At 43.1% G+C, this 19,303-nt stretch overlaps 1 protein-coding gene across 1 annotated transcript in view; it reads left to right on the forward strand.

Moving 5' to 3' along the window:
* The first annotated feature begins 18,044 nt into the window (after positions 1–18,044).
* EVL (Enah/Vasp-like) overlaps positions 18,045–19,303 on the forward strand; it is an 87,556-nt gene continuing 86,297 nt past the window's right edge. The window contains exon 1 of the mRNA XM_009280833.1: positions 18,045–18,072. Within this exon, the coding sequence (XP_009279108.1) occupies positions 18,062–18,072 (11 nt within the window). The 5' untranslated portion in view covers positions 18,045–18,061. The remainder of the gene's footprint in view (positions 18,073–19,303) is intronic.

Genomic DNA, 19,303 nt, shown 5'->3' on the forward strand with positions numbered 1-19,303 from the left:
CCAAACTGTGCATGATGGCGTTACGTGGGCCGATTCTGTCCTCTCACAGGCTGCTCCCTGGAAATGCTCAGGGAAGGTGTTTGCACCACCCTTAGTTTCTCTGTTGCAATATCCATCTGCAGTCTTCCACCAAAATCTTCTCCCTGTTGGAGCAAAACCGATTGTTGCTTTTGGCCCCTTCTCCAAAGACAGGGTCTCAGCTTAATTCTTTGGGACACCTTTCTCTGCGAGCAGGAGATGAGTGACTCCAGGGACAGCAGCAGGAGCTTTGCATTTCTGAACTCATCCTTCTTGGGTCACTTCTTACATGGGGCAGCATCTCCCCTTTAATGTGGATGTACCTGCCACATCACCTGCCTTGGCTCCCTTCTCTTGCCCAGTGCTAACTCCAAACCATCTGCCGTGGCCTTGTGTCTTGCTGCTGCCGTGTGTATGTCTGCCCTTTCCTCTGGTGTTTGTTGTATCTGCCTCTAGTGCCCCAGTTTATGCTTAAACAGTCTAATTTTTGGAGCAGGGGATTTCAGGGAATGGAAGGATACGTCCTTGCAAATGAGAAAAAAACCTCCTACAAGATCAATGGATTTCTGTCAGTATAAAAGAAATTTGAGGGAGAAGAATCTCCTTCCTTCTTCTGCATTCCTCCATCTTGTTCCCCAAGGTATTGTAAACAGCAAAACCGCTCCTGGAAAGCACTGTCCTGGCGGTGGAAGTGGCTTTCTGTGGCTATTTACAATTATTGTGGAGATCAATAGGGAATAGCAGCACTTGTGCAGCGAAGAGTGAATGACCCAAACTTAACTTTCCCTCCCCTGCTGTGATGTATAGTGTACTGTGGCCCTGTTTCCTTGTCTTCTTTATACATGAGCGTCATTTCAGGCTTGATTTTTCTTGATTATCAACAAACAAGGTACAGATTTTACTGTACTGCAGCAACCCCATTCAGAGGGGTGTCTTCTCATAATCTACCCTCCAAGCATGTTTGTAGGCTCACAGATCCCTTCACCATAATGTGTTTTAAGATCATCTCATTACCTTTCATATATATACGTCTGTGTGCTGTGGTTGGAGCTGTATGGGGAGGACAGAGGAGCTTCACGTGCCTTCCCTTAGAGCAATGCTGGACACATGGGATGACGTGCGAAGGCAAGTGGAACAGTCTTAAAAAGCTGGGGAAAACATTAAAAGCATTAGTAAGGGAGTGGGAGGCATTTGGTGCAATCTACATATAAACAAAATACATACCATTGTAAAGGTCTTTTTTCTTAATTTTTTTAAGCTTGGACAGCACAGTGCCTACCAGGTTAAATTGTTTCCTTCAGAAGTCATTGACAGCAGCAATCGCATTGCAGTGGTTTTGAAGGCTGGACTGAACAGTGAGTTAAATAAGAGTTATGTTTTTGGTTTGTGCATTATCATATTGCTCTATTTCAGCTTAATGATTCAATTATCCACTTACAGAAATTAATTACAAAACAGGCTCTAAAAGTGTCCAGGATGGCTTGTGTTGAGCCAACAGCACGTTGTGGGACATGATGAGTGAGGCTGAGCCTCTCTCCATCTCTGCGCCTGTAGGAGACTTTTTTCCTCAGGATACAGGAGGTGGGAATGGAGAGCTTCGGTCTTAGACTGCAGTATGAAACCTCCTGTCAGTCCGTTCAGCTTCACCTTGGGTAAAAGTGGGCTTAAGAACATCACATGTTGGGGAAAAAGTCTGAGGGGGGGTTGGAGCTATTGAGCCGCAGCATTAAGGGCTCTCCATCATTCTAGGGTTCTTGGGCGCTGCAAAGAGAGGATTTACTGCAGGGATTTTGATCTGTAAAATGTGAAGTGCCTGTCTGTAGCAATGGTACGGCTCATGTCAAGGGAATATGATGCAATAGATCAGAGTTAAATTAAAACTCACTTCATGTGTTTATAAATGAGAAGAGGTATCTGTTTTCATGCTGAGGTGAACTTGACACATATGAATGTATGAACCACAGTCTCTGGTGGTTGTTATTATTTTAATAGTAAGTGAAAAACCCAGAGAGTATAAATTGCTTGTGTTCATGGCAAAACTGGATTACATACAATCTGGAAGGAAATACTACACTCGACAGAATAAAACTGATTCATGTATTGCCTGTAAATCTTTCAGCATTAACACTAACTGAAGTTGGGGTTGGTTTTTGTTTTTGTTTTTTTTCTTATTTGGGGGTTGTTTCTTGTTATCAGTAAAAGAAGTTAAGCATTGAATTGATTATTTGAATATTTAAAGGCTGCATCGTGCATTGCCATGAATGCTGTGATCTTTAGAGGCACTGACAGCTTTCCTTCCGGCTATTAACATGTCTGCTTTATACAACACAAATGTCAACATCACTACTACTCTAATTAGAGCAGTAGGTCAAACAGCGTCTCTGTCTGTAGAGGAACCTGAGCCATTAGCCATGTTAAGAAGAAGCCCCTTTGTTAGGCTTGATTTATTTTTTAAGGTTTGTTTTATCCTGTGACAACCTACAAATGCTGTTTTTCAGAGTGGGGCATTTTTGCTTACTGCAGAAAGGGAAATACATAGAAGAGATTCTCCCTCAACCCATTCAAGCCCTCCGCCTGAGCTGCAAAGCAAACCTTGCCCAGCAATCCCAGCTCGCTGCAGGTCTGACCTGCATGAGGGGGGTACGTTGATTTGGTTTTGTTCAAACACAAGAAATTCAAACACTGTTCCCAGAGACAGTTTAAACGATAATAGTACTGTAAGCTGTAAAAGCTTATGAAGGTTGAGAAATATAGTGCTATCCCTTAAACTGTTTTCTGTTAACTGACGCAAAGCAAAATTGCCATGATTGTCCTCATTTGGGCACTCTACTGGAGGCACCAGTCTGGTTTTGCCTTTTCTGATTTGTTTTTAAGTAGAATTTAGCATCATTTCCATAATCATAAATCTTCCATTTAAGACCAAGAAACGAGTGGTGCCCATCTTGAATATCTGAAAGATGTGATTGCTATTTGCAGTTTATCCCATTTGTTTTTCAGACAATGTCTTTGATTGCTTCTTTTTCAATGCACTACACATCTTGCTAACTGAAATTGCCTGTAGCATTATGGAAATAGATTGAAAATTATTTTAAAATAGACATTGGTTTTAGCATTTTTTAAAATTTTAAATAATTTTTTAACATTTTAAAATATATTTTTTGTTTCTGTGACCTTGATTTTTGGTGGCTAAGTAGTTGGTGAGTCTCCAGTGGACATTCTCAGATTTCAGAACTGCAGGATTTTTCCTTAGAGTAAGTAATAGTCAAATGAGCTAACAGAGGCATGAGCTACTGTATACACTTTAATTCTGCTAGTTGTTTCTCTGGAAGGAAAGTGCCAGCAGTAGACAGGAGGTCACAACCGTCTTTCCTCCTTAAAGAAAAGCACGTTGAAGAACGGTGCCTAGGACAGATGGACAATGGATGGTTTGGGTCTGGTTTCTATGTTTCATGTTCTCGTTAGCATTTGGCACAACCACTTGTGCTTCCTTTCCCCTGCCCGTTTCCCGTTCCCTACAATGACACGTGCCCCCCCCACGGATCAGGGTGGGTGCAGGTAACTCCTTACAGATTATATGCTCATTCACCTGTACCCTCAAGCAAACCTGAAGCACATGGAGAGCACAAAGGATAGTAATCCATCATCCCTCCGCTAACCCATCCTGGGCCACACAGAGTGCCCAAAGCCTTGTAAGGCATCAGCACTGGTGGGCACCTCCTGTTTGTCTCAGGCTGCCTTCTCCTACGTGTTGCCTGCGACCGCCGGTCCCAGCGCAGGTCGGGGTGCGCTGCTTCCTCCACATGAGGATGGTGTGGAGGAGTCTGCCTGCTGCCTTCCCGCTGCTGCCTGCCAAAAGCACTGCTCAAGTGCTTTGCCTCTCCCAGGGTTACCCGGGAAAGGAAACCACCTCCCGAACATCCCTGCAAGATGCTGAAACATGCTTTTTTACTAGTGGGGGAAAAGTTCATCACAGATTGGATTGGTAGGTGAGAACCTGAAATGGCTGAAATTGCTTGCGTTGTCGCAGTGAAAAAAGTCTCTTCTCCCTTTCTGCTGTGCCCCCCCAGCACTGTGCTGGCTGGGGAACTGGAGATCCTGCAGAGGGGAGGTTTTCCATTTGTTGGAGGAGCTGTGCTTTACTACCGTGAGTTTTTTGGTTGGGTTTTGTTTGTTGGGTTTTTTTACATTTGCTCAGTGACTGTCATTCTGCAGAAAATTAAAGCAGTTTATTCCCCAGACAGAAGCTATATTTGCAGATTTATGTTGCCCTTCTCCGAAGAGACAGCGCTGCTTCTGCCAAATTAGCTGCAGCAGATCTATGACCTGGAGGCTGCTCTTCAGTAGGCTGGAATTAAACCATCCAACACGCTTCCAACATAAACACTGCTCCTATAAAGAAGCTCAGACATAGAATACCAGGTGCCAAGTCTCCCTTGGATTTCAGCATGGTACCTAATGTATCTTTAGAAATCCCAGTCTTACCACTAAAAAACAAATGGAACTGAAATAACTGAATTGGCTTTAATTTGTTTTTGTTACTGTGGGACAGACCTATCAATTGAAGTCTTTCAATTAGGTTTTCCACTTCTTGTTGAATATAAGTTGAAGGACTAAGGGATACTATTTCCTTTTTTTTTTTTTTTCAGAATAAGAATGTCCTTATATGTGCACCAAAATACTGTAAATGAAAAGGATGAAATAATTTTTGGCTGCTGTTTGTGTGTAAAACAAGACTTCCATGGAGGATATGCATGAGTATTACCCGTTTCTTAGTTTGCATAAACAGTTTGGCTTGTATTGGCTCAGTATAAGTATGGCCTGTGGGCTCTTCTGGCTCTTGGTCAAGTGATGCTCTTTGCACCCCTGAACGAAGGAGACCCAGAGAGGGTCACGGTTGGCTACTGAGTTGGCCAGTACATTTAGGAATGAGCTGGGGACCTCTACTGTTTTGGAAACATGAGTCTCTGCAGCTCACACTGACGATACCATGTTACCCACGCCAGCTGTACCATGGTTGTTTGCTGGTAACCTGCTCAGCAGGAGGCATTTCTTTCTCTCCCTCGCCCTGCAGTGCTGGCTCTCACACCGCTCCATGCAGTGTCTCTGAAGGCACACTTCATTGCACACTGTGTTACCCTTTATTATAATGAGCTGGGTGCTCATTAGAGCATCACAGTTATAAACAGAGACACAATTTTGCTTGAGGAACGCTGTAATATTAGTCTGGTACCTGGAAACTAACCTTATCTCAAGCTGGGTTATGTCAAAATGTAAGTAATGGTACTTATTTATAACATCTGAAGTGGATGATATAATTGCAAATGTTTATAAAAAGTGCGATGAAAAAGTGAAGGAAAATGTAAATCTACAAAACCCCTCTCATTCTCTCCTACCATTCAGCCAGCCCTCTGCTTCCTGGCTCTTTGGTGTCGTGGCCCATACAGAGGGACTTTGCCCTCATACCTTGGTTTCAGAGAGCTTCCATCCCAGCAGAACACACTCACTTCCCAGAGACCTCCAAGAGTTTCCATCATACTAATTTTTCCTTTTGTAAGTAAGTTTATGCAGCTAATTAAATCAAGAGGTCACTGTTAATTCCTTCTGATAAAACCATGGTCTGCCTCCTCTCTTTGGAGATGCGGATGTTGCTGCGGTGGCGCAGGTACTACACTGTTTCCAGCCTGCCTGTGAAGAGCTCTGCGGCTCACCTCTGCCTGACTCCTGCTGCTCAGTGCAAAGGGGCTCCATCCACTGAGTTGCATCTTGTGTAGCGTCTGTGATCTGAGACGAGCACAGATGCACGTAAAGCATGAGTCTCGGTTTTGGCACATGACTGAGATCGCCCTGGGGTGATGCTAGGTTTGAAGAGACTGATCCTCAAAACCTGTCTTGAAGGGATACTGGTAGAATAGAGCAGAGCAGAGCAGAGCAGAGCAGAGTAGAATGGCACCAGTAAAATGGAATTTGCAACAAACCCCTGTCTTTTCTGAACCTTATGCTCATCCAAGTGTTTTTTAGTTCACCCAGCATCATCTAGCAAAGCAAGCGTGGTACTGGTGTAGCAGGGAATGGTAGGTCCCACAGCCAGTTTGCTGGGTGTGGATGTACAATCTGCTGAGTGAGCAGCAGTCTGCCTGTTTTCTGGGGGTGGGGTGGGGTGGGTGTCTGTTAAATAATTCAGGGCCTTGAGACTCCAAAGTCAGAGCTGGGCAGTGAGCTTGGCAGCAGTGAGCATGGTAGTGTGCGTGGCAAGGGCTGGTGGTACCTGCCTCAGTGCCTCAGTGTCACAGACCGAGAAGGCCTGCACAGAAACCAAGACATGGAAAATCTCGTGGATCAGCAGGTTTTATTCTAATTTTTTAGATGGTGTGAACCTAACTCTAAGTGGCAGTGGAAGTGAGAGACTGAGAGCAATGAGGCATATGGCACACCAATTAATAGCTGTTGTTTTATTCTATTTTCCCTTTTCTCTTGTTCTGGGGCAGGCGGGAGGAGTCCTGAAGAGCAAAACGTCTCTATCCAGAAAAGATACGGAGGAGGGCTGGAAAACCAGACAAATGATAAAGAGCCCACTAGCTGTGTAACACCAAGCTGGAAGCTGGAAATCATTCCCTGCGCGGGCTACCATAACCTTCAGAGTGAGGCAGGGAAGTTTTATTTTCACACATCACATATTTCAGAGGAGCGTTCCCCAAATCCACAGTCTGATTTCCAGCTGTGGTTGTATTATTAAGAAAATAAGGACCATTGTCTGGGTGTTAGAAGCCAGTCAGCCTAAGCAGAAAGAGATGAGACAGGCAAGGAAGGCAGAAATACTGAAGAGAAAAGGCTCATGGCAAAAAATGCAGACAGAACTTAGGAAAATGGTTCTTTGAAACTAATGCTCCCTAACCCCCTCCCAGTGCCCGTCACGGGAACGCAAGCAGGATTTGAATGGGGGTCTCGGAGGTCAGTGTTTTACCCATTAAGCTGTAACTGCCTAAACTGAGTATGCAGCCCAAGAGACAATTCAGAGCTTTGCCTGATTTGTATTCTGTTTGCACTTTGGGGAGTTGGTTTCAGCAGACCAAATAACGCTGTAACGTTGCTCAGCTGATAACACACCAATTATAAAGTTCACAGTGAGATATCCTGCTGTGAACTGACTGAAAGTTTCTGCATCAATTTTGATTTTGGTAAGCTCTTCGGGGTGTAGCGAGAAGCCAGCATGGACGTAGGGGAAGAGGCTGGAGGTTATGGCAATTTATTAAATCTTTCAAAAGTCTTGTGGGTTTTTTTTAATTAATAGTTTAATCATAATACAGCTTTGGATGCTGATTTACATATTCTTGTTGGGGTTGAGAAATAATGGTTGCTGCACCTGAAAGAGGAATTTGCCTTTTGATCCCACCTGGCTGTGGCTATTAGCATTACTGTAGAGGCTGGGCTGCCCTAACACCGGCCAAGTGGAAGATGTACTGCAGGTGGTTTGTTGCTCCTTCTTGGAAATCCTCCACCACCTCATGTCAGCCCTCCTGAATTTGTTATCCTGGGGGATGGTGGAGCTTTACAAAGCTCAAAAAGGCATTAGCAAGAAAGGAGAGCTGAATTACTTTTGAAACTTGCCCCATTCTCTGTATCCACCTCTCCTTTCTGTAATTTGTTGACTTGTGAGTGATTTTCGGTTCTCTTTTTAATTTTTTTTTTCAAAACATTGTATCAGTTATGCAAAAGAACAGTTCTAAATATTTCAGCGCTGTTATAATAAAAGCAGGGTGCTATTATGGAAAGCACATCTTGACATCAGAGGCTGTTGAACACTCCCAGTCTGTATAATGGCTCAAGGGATAAACTTTTATGTTCCACTTCGGGTGGGAGGGTTATCTTTTGACAAGTCTGTCTGAAGTGCTGACAAAAAACCTACATGTTTTAGGCAGTAAAAAATGCCAGAGAACTAGAAAGTTATGCTTCTGGAAAAAGCCTGTAATTCCTGATAAGAAGGAGGGGACAAGATGGGGAATATAGGAACTATAATAGAACTTTCACCCTTATGAGCTGTACCTGTGTTTGCTATTACTTACCAAGTGTAGATCTGAAGTCAAAGGAATTTACAGAGTCTTTTTTTACAGCTCAGCACCACAGAATAACTGAGTCTTCCATTTCTTATGGTTATTCAAAGGTGATTTGGTTCTTTATTCTTCTTAATCAACATTAACTTGAGGAAAACTCGTTCCATCCTACTTCTTTTAAATCATTAGAGCTTTCCAGATTGGCAGAAGGACTTTAAATTTCTAGTATGCAGTTCTGGAAATTTTACTGAAAATTGCTTTGCCTTAGATTTTTTTGTGTTTTTTTTTCTTTTCCCCTTAGCAATTTTCCAGTCATGATACTTTTCACTCTGCTGGACACTGTGGCTCAGTAGAAATAAAGGATGCTGCTTCACAAAATCTTGACATTTTACTAGACCTGCTTCCTTTTGGGGCTCAGACAAGGGTCTGTATTGTCATCTTCTCGCGCAATGGTCTCCAAAGTGAGGTGTGCATGAGACAATCCACTGGGGTATGGGAGGAAGATTTTAGAACTTCAGTAGTACATGTATATAATTTATAAATAAATATATATTGGGGTGCGTAAAGTTTTTTACTGATAGGGGTGTGCGGTCAAAAAAGTTTGGAGACCATTGTTCCAGTGACTTTTTAGCTCATCTGCAAGAAACGTGGAAGAATCTTTGTCAACTCTGACTTGTGAAAATTGCTACAAACCATAGGAACGTCTTCTCCGTGTTGTGGACACAAGTAATTTCATGGCAACTCCAAAACCTGTGACATGGTCTGCAAGATTGATGATGACCATTCTTCACGCTGGTCCCGATGCATCCTTTATGATCGCTTTCCAGCCTTTTTGTACCTTCAGGTTTTGTTGTTACAGGGGATTTCTTGCACAAGATTTAATGAAATCAGCAACAGGCTACGTGTAGCCAAAACACCTAAACTTACTGCCTGAAGTGCTTTTAGTAGAAGTTTAGTCCTGGATACTATTACATATAAACATCAGCAGTGAAATGATACTGTATTTGGCAGTAGCCTGAAGCTGACTTTAAAAGGGACTGTGCATGCCATTGCGGAGGCTTTGGCCATTGTTGGCTGCAGATGGAGAAGCTCGTGAGGGCATTGGTGGAGGTGAGCAGCGATTCTTTGGGTGGCCCTCACTACCAACTTCTCTTTAGTTTGTCTTCCTAAGGAAACAGGGCTTATGCAGTTGCTTCACCTTTCTGTCTGTCCCATCCTTTTCCTTCTCTCTACCACCTTCCCAGTAGCTGACCAGCAGACTCAGAAGTGTCAGCCTAGTTTTACAGAGGAATAAAAGTCACTGGTTTATGAGACTCCGCAAGTGGATGGAGAGTAGTGTGATTCAAACTGGAGCCCTTCCCGAGGTGAAGGCAGCACATGGTCTGCTTGACCAGCCGCTCGCTGCCAACCTGCATGTGTTGTGTAGCTGGCCGTTTAGTAGACACATAACTCCTGAGAAGTGGTGCTGTATGGTGTCTCTGCCTGATGGGAATGTCACAGGGGACATATCAAAGTCAAGAACATCATTTTAGAAGAGGTAAGGAAGGTTGCTAGGGGAAAAAGGGTACAAATCACGGGAAAGCAAGAATACTTCTGCCATTATTCGGAATAGTCTTTCCTCTTTGGTGTCTTGTGCATTGCAAACAACATGCAGCTTTGGTTTAGAAAAATACATAGTCATCTTGCAAAATCCCAAACATTGCACACAAACAAGTCTGGTGCACAAATGTGCTCCGGGATCCTGTTTCAATTTTGGCACTCATGAAATATTTTTATCTGCCAGGCAATGGGGACAAATCTTTGCCAAGAAATAATGGAAGGAGGGAAGGGGGGGAAAGGAATGGGCTGCCAGGATAATTTTTGGTTTTTTAAGTACTGTCAGTAGTTTTGGACAAAGGATTTGCTTGCTGCACATCTCTGTTCACTAGCTCTCCTTGTGTTTATTTTTACTAAAATAATCTGAAAATTATTATTCTTGTGAAATTTAGGGGGGAAAAAACCCCGCTGATTACAGCATGTTAATATACAAATTTTTGAGTACAGTTTATTTACACTTGGTGCTGTTGTATGCCCACCTTGAACAGGGCTGTACCTTTTCTGTGATGGAAAGCTACAAATGTTTAGACCTGCAATGTTCACTTTTTATCAGAATGAAGATACTTAGTCTAAATACATACTATGACTCAGTTGTACAGACTGTTGTTTGTGCCCAGGCGTCATTTGTTATTCTTCCTAGCTGAAGCATATCTGCAAACATCAAGGCCACATTCGTTGCCCGTCAGTGCAGACACTGGATTTAAGATGAGGCTCCAATAGCCTAGTATCATTTACCTTGTTTTGCTGCCTGACTGATGACACAGATGATGTAAAAGATAAGTTTCTGCTGCAGCTGAAATTGCTAATGGGAGTTTTTCCACCAACTTCAGCAAGGATGGAGCAGGTATCGAGGATGCAAAACTAGCTCAGCATCCTGTTAAATGTTATAAGGGGTTATTGTAAGAACTACTACTTAGCTACTATAAGATATGAAAAAAGTGGAGGGAGTACGGATGCTCTACTGTTGTTACAGGAGAGAGCTTCCCTGTCTGTCCACTCCACAGTGTGTTAAATGGTAATGAAAGATGCGGTGAGTTGACGTGACAAACTGCTGACCGTACCCATCCCACCTCCAGGGATCCTTCTGCACGTTGAGTTTCCCTGTGTCCATAAGCCAACTATTATTTCCAACCTGTCCTATTCTGAGAAGCGCAAATATCAGAAACAAGTGTAGAAATAAGGCCGGGCATTCTTCATCTTGGTGTGAACCTGGTTTCTCGTGCTTCTATAACCTCAACAAATGCCATCCTAGCGCATCTTTCTTCCCTAAGCAGTAGAGATCACCAGCTTTTGCAGCCATCCTGCGCAGCATGGCCTTCACTTTACTATTGTGCTTTGGGCCCTGACTTTTAAAGGATGGTGTTGCTGTCTTGAAAAGTGCTTTCCCAATGAATATCAAATGTTATTAGTCTGGCAACCTGAACATCAGGCAGGCACATGCCTTTAAAGAACTGCAAGTAATAAAAATACAGTTAAATGTCATTTCTGATCATTTTTTGTCAGCTTCTCCCCCTCCAATCTCTTATGCAGTTTTTACATGCCCTCTCTTCACTCCAGCATCCCTTACGTCGGGACACCTCTCCTTATCTTCACAGCTGCTAGGCTGTACCTCACCCATCCATGTGCCTCTAAAAGGCTTATGATAAAAACACTTCCACTGGGTTATGGTGCCCACAACATGCTATAGAGGTGTCTCATGATGCAAGTATCTTATCTGCTCAGTAAAACATGATGTTTGAATTACATTACTTAGCGGTGGATAGCATTAAATACCAAAGGTTAGTACTAGAAATGAGCAAGTGCTAGTTTTGAGCGAGAAGCTCCTAATCTCTGAGACTATGTTAAAGTTGGTATTTCTTGTTTCAAATCAAAACCCCAGAAATTTATATGACCTCCCCATAAATTAGGAGCTACGAAAAATAACGTATACAGTTCAAGTGACCGCTGCCTACAGCTGCGGAAACCACTTGTGATAATCCGTTTACTAAAGTCTAAGGAAAAATACAAGCTGAAAGTTAAAACACGTCTGCTGTGGAGCAATGTTGCGGGATAGCGTATGCTTGGTGACATAAATATAAGAATGTTTTTCAGCCGATACCCCAAGTAATTTTATATTGACACTCAGACCATTGCTAATGGCTCTTTAGATCAAGGTCATTGATTTGCTTTAACACAAAAAAAGTTATGTGGAAAAGCTAAGTACACCTCTTGAAATCTGCAGTACAGAAGAGGGTTTGTAACCGTCTATACTCTTTAATTCTCAGCCTCTGGAAAAGACAGGAGATGATAAGCCTCATCTGAGGTTACTGATGGGAGCAGTAACTGATCTTTACCTGCTGCTGGAGCAGGTGTGGGTGGTGTGGCTGGCTCTAACTATAAGCAAGGAGGTGCCTTCTGCCTGCAGCACAGGGAGATGCCCGTGCTGGTGGCTGCAGGGAGATTGCTGACACGGAGGCTTAGAAGATACGGTCCTTTGCACCGCTGGCTGCCATGAAACAACATGGAAATGTTTGTTTAATAAGGACTGTAAAATGTCCCAGGCACTCAGGACTCTTAAGTACTTTCATACTTTCAGGGGAACTTTTTCTGGCAAACTTTGATCATATTAAATAAATTTCCCATGATATCATAACGCTCCATTTGTTGTAAATGTGCTGATTTGCGGATGTGCAATTAGCTGACTCAAGCAAAAAAAGCATTATAGATATCCTGTGTATGAAGTGGCAGTTTATTTCTCTCCATATGGTCTATAACTTGTTCCATGCTGCTTAACGTGGGGTCTGGGCTTACTGCCCGTTGCTCATCACAGTTTATAGAGAGGAAAATTGAAGGCAGCCACAGAGTTAATTCTTTGCAATGCAGTTATTTCCTTAATGCAATACCTAAGCTGTTTGTATCAGCCAGAATAGACAGTCCCCTTGAAAGCAGGTGAGTCCTGACTGTTCCCTCTGCAGAGCAAGGGGGCGGAGATGAAATCAGCTTAGGAAAGGGCACTGCATGAATTGGGAGTCAGGGGCTTTCCAGCAGGAAAAAATAGGGCTCCCCAAATCTTGTGTAACTCAAGTCCTTTAAAAGATTTGGTGTATTTTTTTCCTGCCATATGTTTATTTATCACTACTTGAATGGATCTATACCAAGGCTTAAGTCTTGTCTCTTTCAAGTCCATGGCAAAACTTCCTTGGACCTCAGCAGCAATGGGATTGCATCCTAAATTAATAGTCTCAAGAAGACTCTCATTTGTAAAATATGCTCCATGCAGGAACAATTGTTTTGCTGTCGAAGTGGCAGTTAGCACCTTACCTCATTGCACATTTTTAACTCTTGTAATACTAAACAAGTATATTCTACTCTCCTATCCAGTATCTCTCCTGCTCCTTTAAAATGAGTGAAGAGCATGAAAAAAAGATTTGAGAGAGCAATAGCATATATTACCATACAGGGTTAAATTTTCTGAGGACAAGGAATTTTTTTTGTCTCATCAGCATGTTTAGCAGTTGCAAATCTCAGTGTATGAGGAAATGTCTTACATTCAAAGACTATTAACAGCTGTGAAATTAGTTTTGCGAATCTGAATATATAACTGCATGTTTTATATGCTGTTATGTAGCATTTGTGCATATATTCATCCAATGTTCTTGTAGTTTATGAAATTTGAGTGTACAGTTTCAGTGTGAACTTTCAGTTTTCTTAATCATGAGGTCATTAAATGAAAGACATTGCTGTATGCAAATTTTGAATTTTGTGCAGTATAATAAGATGCCTTTTTGGAGTTACACTGAATTAAAAACAACAGATACACATGCATAAAAAGTTATTTGAAAGGTGTGAAATATATGCTTATTAAGAAAAAATGTTTTAATCATGTCTGCCTTCAAATAGCTCTTAGATGGTTACAGTTTTGTTTTTGTATTATGATTGTAATAGTCTTTTTAGAGTATACACAACACATTCTACAGTGCATCTTCATTTCATTCTTAAAAATTAATTGGGTTTTGTATTTGGAGATGAGTCATTTCAAGGCTGAGTCACCTTTCTGGGTTCAGTCTGTAGCTCTAAGGATTGAAAATATAGAACATTATTGTCTCATACAAATCATGTTTCATCTGGTAATGAAACTCTCCAAAAGAAAGTGAATACATTACTTGGACGTCTTTGGAACATGAAAGCCTAGTACGTGGCCAGCAGACGTGCTGCTCAGAAACCTAGGGGAATATTCACATAATTGCAACTAAAGCCTGGCTTCTGTGTTCAGGAATCCCGATCTTCTCACACAGATCTCAACACATGACTGAAATAATCTGTTTATCCAGCATACGGTCCTTTGTGAGAACCCGCTAGAAATCAGCTACTGGGTCTTATTTGCCATTTGTGCCAGAGTCCTGTTTCCTTCTAAGTGCTCCCTTTCTAGTCCAGGGCCACGGAGGCATTTTAGCAATGCAAAGGGGTGATTAGAGGCACTTCTGCTGGAATGTACGCTGTAGTGTTTAATGAAATTAATTTGGTTTATGACAGGAGCACTGAGAGGCAGCACTGGGCTTTGTCCCACTCACTGTCACTGTTTCCCAGTGTGACATTGGATGTGTCAGTAGTGACCTGCTCTTTGCTGTGCTTTGGGCATGCACGGTGCTAGCAGGAGTTGAGGGGAGGCTAGGAGTTTTCAGGTGTGCTCGAAGGTCTTTGTGTCCAGGAGAACCAAATCTTTAAACCCAGATTATTCTAGCTGATATTATTGTAGCTGATATTTGTGTGTAAGGAGAATCATATCTGCTTGGTCTAGCAGGAAACTATTCTGACAACTGAGTGCTGTCTTCTTCCCCCAAAATCAGTGACTGTGTCTATCCCAGACACATGAAAACAGAAATAAAGAGGCTGCTCAGAGCTTTCTTTAGTCCATCTTCCTGTATCCCTCTGCCTAGAACAGTGGAGCCAGTGTGGCTGAGCTGGGCAATTAGTGATTTGAGCCCGTAGTTATTTGGAGATGCCTTTTTCAGGTTATGTCCTTCTTTTCTAAAATATGCAGTAAAGTACTGTTTACATGGACAAACGCTACAATAATAGTCTAAGCAGTGTATGAGCTATACAGAGGAACTGCCACTTGACTCCAAATAAAGTCAAGTTTTAAATTCATGAAAAGCAGGATTTTTTGAATGAAACAAGGTAGTGCCCAAAATCCACCCAGATCTCAAAGCAGAAAGGTGTAGTATCAGGAAAATGCAGCCAAATTGAAATCCCAGAAAAGTGGTAATAAAATGTTTCATTAAACAGAGAAAAAAGACATTAGAAAAAAACACAATAGAAAAAGCTTTGCTTAAATGTCAGTGAGAACTTTATTTCTTGTTGGGTTTTAAAATTCCCCCATCAGTTGAATACTGAAACCCTTCAGTCATACAGAGATTTACTGCAGAGGAATCGGAAGCTGCAGCTGAACGGGTGATGCACTAGCAACCGTGAGAGCGACCACATTTTGACACCCATGTTTTTACTAGGTGCCATTTCACCAATAGTTGCTGCAGGTCTTTCAGTTGGACCATGAAAGCAACCTTTTGTAACAGGAAAAACAGTGAACGTGAAAAGCACTCTGCTCCTCTGCTCAGGTAAAGTGGCGTTTGTAGCCCTTGCTCCCCAACAGAAACCGCACTGAAGTGTTTGTGTAGCTGGTGTGCCTTGCCAAATTCAGCCTATCTCTTACACTCCTCTCTTCTTGCTATATTAAACAGGAATCTAAGGTTATTCACATGTATGTTGCATTCTGAAATCACTGCAAGGACGTGAGAGATTGTGTGATTTCCTGAGGTCTGGTCTCCTCAGGTCTCTGCAGGTTTTGCTCTCATTAGTGGAGACTTCAGAGCCTCCGGTGCTGACTCCCAGAGAAAGCCCATGTACATGGGATGCTACATGCTGCCTCTGTGATAAAATCACGGGTCCCTGCTGTGTTTCCAGCAGGTCTTCAAGAGCTGAGCAGCTCTGCCATTTGTGGGATGCTTCGGGAGGTTACCTGGGTGCCACCGCTGCTCCAGGTTGAGTTTGGGCAGATGGGTGAAAGGGATCAAAGTAGGTGAGAAAGATAAGGTTTTGTGCAATGGTTTACAGGAGGGAGGTAGTTCATCTGCATTGCATTTTAGGGAACTGGGTTCAGATTAGGTAATGCGTCCATTCCTGGTTTTTGTAATGCCCAGGTGGGCACAAAGTGGCTCAGCAAAATGCTGCGGTGACACACAAGTGGGTGCGAACCTTCCTATCCCCTTCCCCACGCTGATTCTGCACTACTTTCCTAGGATCACATCGTGGGGTGGCTCAAGTAATGCCATGGGAGAAGCAATGTGTGTCAAAAAGTGCTATTAAGGTGAAGGATGTAAGTTGTCAGGCAGGGAGAGCTTGTGATGGCCAGAGGTACGGCGAGGCAGTTGGGATCTCTGAACATACCGTGGGTTTATTCTGCAGTTGTTTGCATTTTGTATTTGCACTGTCCATGTTTGTGTAATCACAGATAACAGGTGACGTATTTAGACATGTTAAGAGAACTTGTGAGCACACTGACAAAAAAAACCCCAAAGATAATTTCATGTGAAAACAGGAAGAAAACCCCAGCTTTCTCTACTTGCAGCCAGACCACGGCAGGGTCCATCCAGTTCTCCCTGTCGTGTTTTCCTGGCATTGGTTCTCCCTCTGCCGTTAATCTCCTCATGCCATAATGCAGCCATACCCTGAGGTGAAGCTGGGAAGGCTAGACAGTGTTTGCAGGGTGTTTACATCCATATGTACAAGTTTGCCAAACCAAGGAATGGGGAGAAAAGGAGGATGATCTGTCACAGGGGCCTGCTACCTCTGAGAGGCAGCCCATCAAAACCACTGCAGTTTTACCCCGGGTGAGGTAGCACTAAAGTATTAATTTGCTGTTCTGCTCTCCAAGACCTCCACTCTTTTTGCTACAATATTTTTAATTATTATTCCTAAATTTGCAAAGTTTTAATTTGTGTTAATAGGCCGTCTTGCTGCCATAGCCAAATGGCAACGCCCAGTTAACAGAGCGGCAGAGCAGGCAAATGAGAGCCTGCAGAGATAGCAAGGGAGGTGGAAGCGTTACTGCAGGGAAAAACCAACCTCCCTGTTAATGGGAACATGGATGCGTGCAAACACATACGTAGGCAGCTCATGGCAGGATGGAAATGAAGGCTTGTAGTCTTTCAGGGGTCTCCTGCAGGCACAGCATGGTCAAGGAGGCTTAGTTTTGCAAGGCACGCTAATTAAAAAATAGACGGTACATAGAACTAACTATTTGAAAGGCAATAGCGGATGGCACGTTTTCTACAGCAGAAGCTGTGAGATAAGGTATCCTCCAGCTTATGGCTGTGATCTCTGCAGTGGTTACTCCAAGTCATGCCATTTGTGGGAGGCTTAGCGCGGGGCAGGCAGGGGAGAGGTGATGAAGTCTCATCTTTGCTGTCGCCAGGTACCAGCTGGCTGAGGGCTGCTACCTGGCTCAGCCCGCTGCTGAGCCAAACAGGGGCTCTCCCAGCTGCTGGTGATGGAGGGAGGGCATGCACTACTTACATACCCCATGAAGCAAATTTTGTCTTGTTTTTTAAATGTTGGAGAATTCTCCCATGTCCTTCTATAAGCTACTTGATCGCTTACCTCCTTTCATGAAGATGTGTTTCTTAGTTTATGTATTTATGGTGATGCCCCAAGTAGGACAACGGGGTTGGAGATGGACCAAAAAAAAGCTTTTGGTCTGGCTGGACCCTGAGTTAGCCAGGTGTAAGGCAGCTCCCACCCAAAAACTGTATTGCCATGGTATCTGGGAGTCAGCGTGCAGTAGCCTGGGCGTTGTGCCGTGCCAGCTGGAGCTGGCCCCCAGCCAACCGGCAGGCAATGCTAGGCTGGTGGCAAGGCAGGACGGGGGCACTTGGTACCGATGGGGCCCCAGGGTTTGGTTCTGCACCGTGCAAACGCCTATGCCGTAAATGAATAATAGCAATTTTTTCTGGGTCTGAGGTTTGTTTGCTTTTTCTTTTTCTTGGATGGTGAAGCTGTACCTTGAGAAAATAAGCGAAATGTTTTTAATATCCATGCCACCAATGAGGCAAAGGTGGCGCATCTAATCTTAATCTATATTGTTTGGACTTTCGTTCAGTAAATCAGCTGAAAGAAAGAATACATTTCTTCTTTAAAGTCCCTCCCCGCCCCTGCCATACAAGTGTTACTTCCTGCCCTCTGCTCTCTTGATAGCGCTTCCCTTTCCTGTTTTGGTTATAAGTCTTCATAGAGACTCCTGGCTTGTCTCCCTGCCAAATTTGTCTTCTGCTCAGTCATCAGGTGAAATAGCCTATTTGGGTTTAAGCACACGTGCCGGACTTGAGCGTATACTCCTGCGGGATTATCTGACCAGGTCTTCCTTGATGGCAGGCACGTAAGTATCTGGGGACTGTGCAGGATGGCAGGGAGTTTGTTGACCAGGGTTAATGTGACTGGGTGGGAAGGAGAGTGTGTATTGTCATAAATGCAGAAGGTCTGCATTTTGGTTATAGCCTCATAGGATAATTTATAATTATAAAATGGTAATTAAGCTTTTATGGCAATGCTACATTAATATGCATCCCCTGGCAGTGAGGGAGAGGCTGACTTGACGGAGTGAGCCTCCTTCATTCCTGGTCTGCCTCCATCAGCTCCAGGGGAATTGTCACAGGTTTATTTGCATTTCTTGACTGAAGGGAAACCAAGGCAAAGCAACGCCAGCTTTAATGAAAGACCTTTATGTTGATTTCCTGTATTCACTTAGGAATCTGCCTCTCCTGATTATTAGTTACGATTATGATCTTTCAAAGCCTTTGTTTAAGGTATTGTTCTCCTGAAATATGGATATGGCTGGCCCATGAGTGAGAGCCCTCAGTCATGTATTTTCACTTGACAGTTCAGTTTTGGGGTTTGCATAATGTGTATTTTACAAGATTAGTTACTTCTTGTTTTTATTTCTGCAATTTAAGGGTGAAGGGAAATAGTTTATATTAATAGCAACCTGATCTAGTCAAGTTGCTTTTTTACTGTTTTTGACTAATTGGGTTCATAGTGTTTCCCCAGGCCATTTACCTGATTTATTTTTGGGAACTTCTAAACACTTACTTGATATTTACTTGTAGGAACTCCCAAAGTATATCTTCAAGGTGGTATGCAAAATCTGAAAGTGAACCACACTTCACTGCAGAAAGAAATGTTGCGTGAATTAAAACATTAACAGAGCAATGCTGTTTCTCCATTAGGAGACAGCAGTGACCTGACCTTGTTGGAGCAGGTGGAAGCTGAAGGGAAAGTTTCCTGGAGCGCGGCATGGCTCTGGGAGTCTGGCTGCCTGGCAGCAATGGCACTTCTCTGAATCACTACGCTTCCACTATGAAGTGTCTTTTGCAAAGCAGTTCTCTTAAAGCATTTTTTTAAGATGTTGAGTTGAGATACTGATGACTGCAGTTCCCCTTAGAATCATTTAGATTCTTACGCTTCAGTTTGCAAAACCTACCAGAAAAGTGATGGGTTAAAATTAACTCCTCCACGTAGTTTCAAAATCTCAGCAACATAAACTAAGCAGATGTGCCGGCTTACAAGGGCATCAATCTGCGGCCACTCCGCTGGCCCTAAATCTCCACTGA

The sequence above is a fragment of the Aptenodytes forsteri genome, unplaced genomic scaffold (genome assembly GCF_000699145.1).
Source record: "Aptenodytes forsteri isolate BGI_AS27 unplaced genomic scaffold, ASM69914v1 Scaffold193, whole genome shotgun sequence".
Lineage (NCBI taxonomy): Eukaryota > Metazoa > Chordata > Aves > Sphenisciformes > Spheniscidae > Aptenodytes > Aptenodytes forsteri.